Below are 3,242 nucleotides of genomic sequence, written 5' to 3'. Positions count from 1 at the left end.
CATAGGGGAACCTACAGGGGGTCCCATAGGGGGTCCCAAACCCCACGAGGGGGTCCTATAAGGGGCTCCTATATGGGATTTATAGGGGATCCTATAGGGGGTCCCAAGCCCCACAGGGGGTCCGATAAGGGGTCCCGGGCCCCATAAGGAGTCTGGACCTATAGAAGATCACAGGCCCTATAGGGGATCCTGTAGGGGATTCTATAGGGGATTTTATAGGGGATCCTACAGAGGGGATCCCATGGGGGTCCCGGGCCCCTATAGGGGGTCGCAGGCCCTACAGGGGATCCCATAGAGGATTTTATAGGGGATTTTATATGGGATCCTATAGGGGATTTTATAGGGATTTTATAGTGGATCCTATAGGGGATCCTATAGGGAATTTTATAGGGATTTTATATGGGATCCTGTAGGGGATCCCATAAGGGATTTTATAGGGATTTTATAGGGGATCCTATAGGGGATTTTATACGGGATTCTATAGGGGATTTTATAGAGATTTTATAGGGATTTTATAGTGGATCATATAGGGGATCCCATAGGGGATCCCACAGGGAATTTTATAGGGATTTTATATGGGATCCTATAGGGAATTTTATATGGGATTTTATAGGGGATCCTATAGGGGATCCCATAGGGACTTTATAGGGATTTTATACGGGATCCTATAGGGGATTTCATAGGAGATTTTATAGGGATTTTATATGGGATCCTATAGGGGCTCCCACGGGGGTCCCCAATCCCGCTGTGTTCGGGGGGGAGGTCGCGGGGGTCGCGGGGCTCGCAGCCCCCAGGGCGGGCGGGCGGTCCCTCCCCCGCCCCCCGAGCGCTGCCCTCTGTGTCGGGGTCATGTCGCGACAGCCGGGCGATACCGGAGGTCACGTGGTGCTCACTCACCGCTCCGCGACCGCCGCTTCCCCCCGCGTCCCGGCGGCCCCGCTGGCCCCGCCTCCTCTCCCCCCATTGGCCGTCCGCCAGCGGCTCCGCCCACCGTGCGCGGAGGCCACGCCTCTTTGCCCAAACATGGCGCCTCATTGGCCAGGCCTCTTCCGCCCTCGCCTCGCTATTGGCTCAAACAAATGTCATCCATTCCTGAGGCCCCGCCCCCTCCCGCCTCGCATGAGGAGGCGGGGCTCTGTGTCGTCACAGCCGAGCCTCCCGCTGCCATTGGCGGCTCCGCGGGCGCTGACGGGGCGGGGGCGGAGCCAAGGGGAGGGGCGGGGTCGGGTGATCTCACGTGATTCCTGCGGGCCCCGCCCTTTCCCGGCTGTGTGTTCATCCCGCCCGGCAGGGGACGCGCTGTGCCCGGCCTGGCGGCGCTCTCGGGCCCACCAGGGGCTCTCTATGGCCCGCGCCCCCCCCGGGGGTGCCCCCCAGCGCCTCGGGCCGTAGTGGGGGGCTCTGCGGCCGCCTCCCCCCACTCAGGCAGCGTTCTGCGCTCCCCCCACGCGGGGGAAGGAACTGGGGCCTCTCTGGCCTTTAGGAGTGTGCAGGCCTCTCCCGTCCCAGAGCCCCTCACCGCATATGGGAGGACATTCCACGGGGTGATCCACCCTATAGGAGACCCTGGGACGGGAGTGTGGGGGTGCAGAGCTCCCAAAACGCCCCTCACTCACGGGAACCCCCCAGAACCCCTTCCCCTTTTGCGGGGCGCTCCTGGGACTACAACTCCCATCGTGCATCGCGCCACTCCACCCGCGCGCAGGCGCAGCTTCTCCTTCTCCCTCTGCTGCCATGGCAACTGCGGGGGCCCTCTTCGTTGTGCGCAAGCGCACCAGCTCCGAGCTGCGGCGGGAGGGCGGCGCGCGGCCATTGCGAGGCGGTGATTGGCTCAGACGCGCCGGCTCCTCCCACCAGCAGCAGGTGCGGGGCGCTGATTGGTGCGCAGGGGCCGGCCGCGCCCCTCCCGGCACCGCCCCCCCGCAGTCGGGGCGCGGCCGCCGCCCCGCACGGACGGGCTCGCTCCGCGCTCCGCCATGGCCGATTCCGCCGCGCAGTCCTCGCTCGTCTCCTCCAGCTCCTCTTCCACCTCCGTGACCTCGTCCTCCTCCTCCTCCTCATCCTCCACGCGGGCCCTGGTCGGCGGTTCCATGTCGTGCGCCGGTAAGGGCCGGGCGGGGCCTGTGGGGCCTGAGGGGGGTGAGGGAGGTGAGGCCTCGGCGGGGGCGTGAGGGGAAGGAGCCTTTGGGCGTTGGGCGTGAGGTGAAAACGGCCTGGGAGGAGCAGAAACAGGGAGGGAAAGCCCTTAAGGGGGCGGTTATTTGGGGCAGGAGGCTTTTGGGGGGCAGATCTGGGGGAAAGCGGCGTTTGGGGGCTTGGTGTGAGGTGAAAAGTCTTTTAGAAGGGGTTTAGAAATGAGGGGGGGAAGAACGTGAGGGGGAAATGAGGGAGAAAAGGCCTTGGGGGCGCAGATTTTGGGGAGCAGAGACCTGAGGGGGGGATCGGAGGGTGATGGGGCCTTTTGGGGGTGGGTGTGAGGTTAAGAGGCTTGGGGGACAAAAACGAGGGTTTAAAGAAGTTTTGGGGTAAAACGGAGGGGAAGAGGCTTTGGGGGAGCACATCTGGGGGAAATGATTGGGAACGGTGTCACCGGCATCGGGAATGGTGTCACCGGTGTCATTGGCATTGGAAACGGTGTCACCGGTGTCACCGACATTGGGAATGGTGTCACTGGTGTCACTGGTGTCACTGGCACTGGGAGTGGTGTCACCGGTGTCACCGGCATTGGAAACAGTGTCACCGGTGTCACCACAATGGGGAAAGGTGTCACCAGTGTCACTGCCATGGGGAATGGTGTCAGCGGTGTCACCAGCATTGGGAATGGCATCACCGGTGTCACTGCCGTGGGGAACGGCGTCGCTGGTGTTGGCAATGGCATCGGGAGTGGCCTCGGTGGCATCGGGAGTGGCGCGAGCGGTGTCACCGCTGTCCCCGCCATCAAGAGTGACGTCACTGCCACTGGCAATGGCCTCGCTGGCGCTGGCAGTGTCCCCAGCGGTGTCCCCGGCGTAGGGAGTGGCGTCTCCGCTGTGCCCGGAGGTGGCACCGGTGTCACCGCTGTCCCCACCGACGCCGACAGCTCCGGTGACTCTGACGACACCGTCATCGAGGAGGCGCCGGGCGAGGCCCCCCCTGCTGTCCCCAAGGATGTCCCCAGGGGTGTCCCCGCTGTCCCCAGGGCTGTCCCCGTCCCGCCCGGGTCCCCCCCCGCCGCCTCCCGGGACTGGGAGCAGGAGCACCAG

General features: G+C 64.0%; 1 protein-coding gene across 1 annotated transcript in view; it reads left to right on the top strand.

Annotated features, from left to right (window-relative positions):
- Positions 1 to 1,902: 1,902 nt before the first annotated feature.
- The window catches only part of LOC121350545 (reticulon-3-like), a 2,882-nt gene continuing 1,542 nt past the window's right edge, over positions 1,903 to 3,242 (top strand). Inside the window, exon 1 of the mRNA XM_041461951.1 lies at positions 1,903 to 2,103. Within this exon, the coding sequence (XP_041317885.1) occupies positions 1,977 to 2,103 (127 nt within the window). The 5' untranslated portion in view covers positions 1,903 to 1,976. The remainder of the gene's footprint in view (positions 2,104 to 3,242) is intronic.

Source organism: Pyrgilauda ruficollis, unplaced genomic scaffold (assembly GCF_017590135.1).
Source record: "Pyrgilauda ruficollis isolate IOZ18807 unplaced genomic scaffold, ASM1759013v1 scaffold1585, whole genome shotgun sequence".
Classification (NCBI taxonomy): domain Eukaryota; kingdom Metazoa; phylum Chordata; class Aves; order Passeriformes; family Passeridae; genus Pyrgilauda; species Pyrgilauda ruficollis.
The sequence above is the reverse complement of the archived record's forward strand: the minus strand, read 5'-3'. Positions and strand labels throughout refer to the sequence as shown.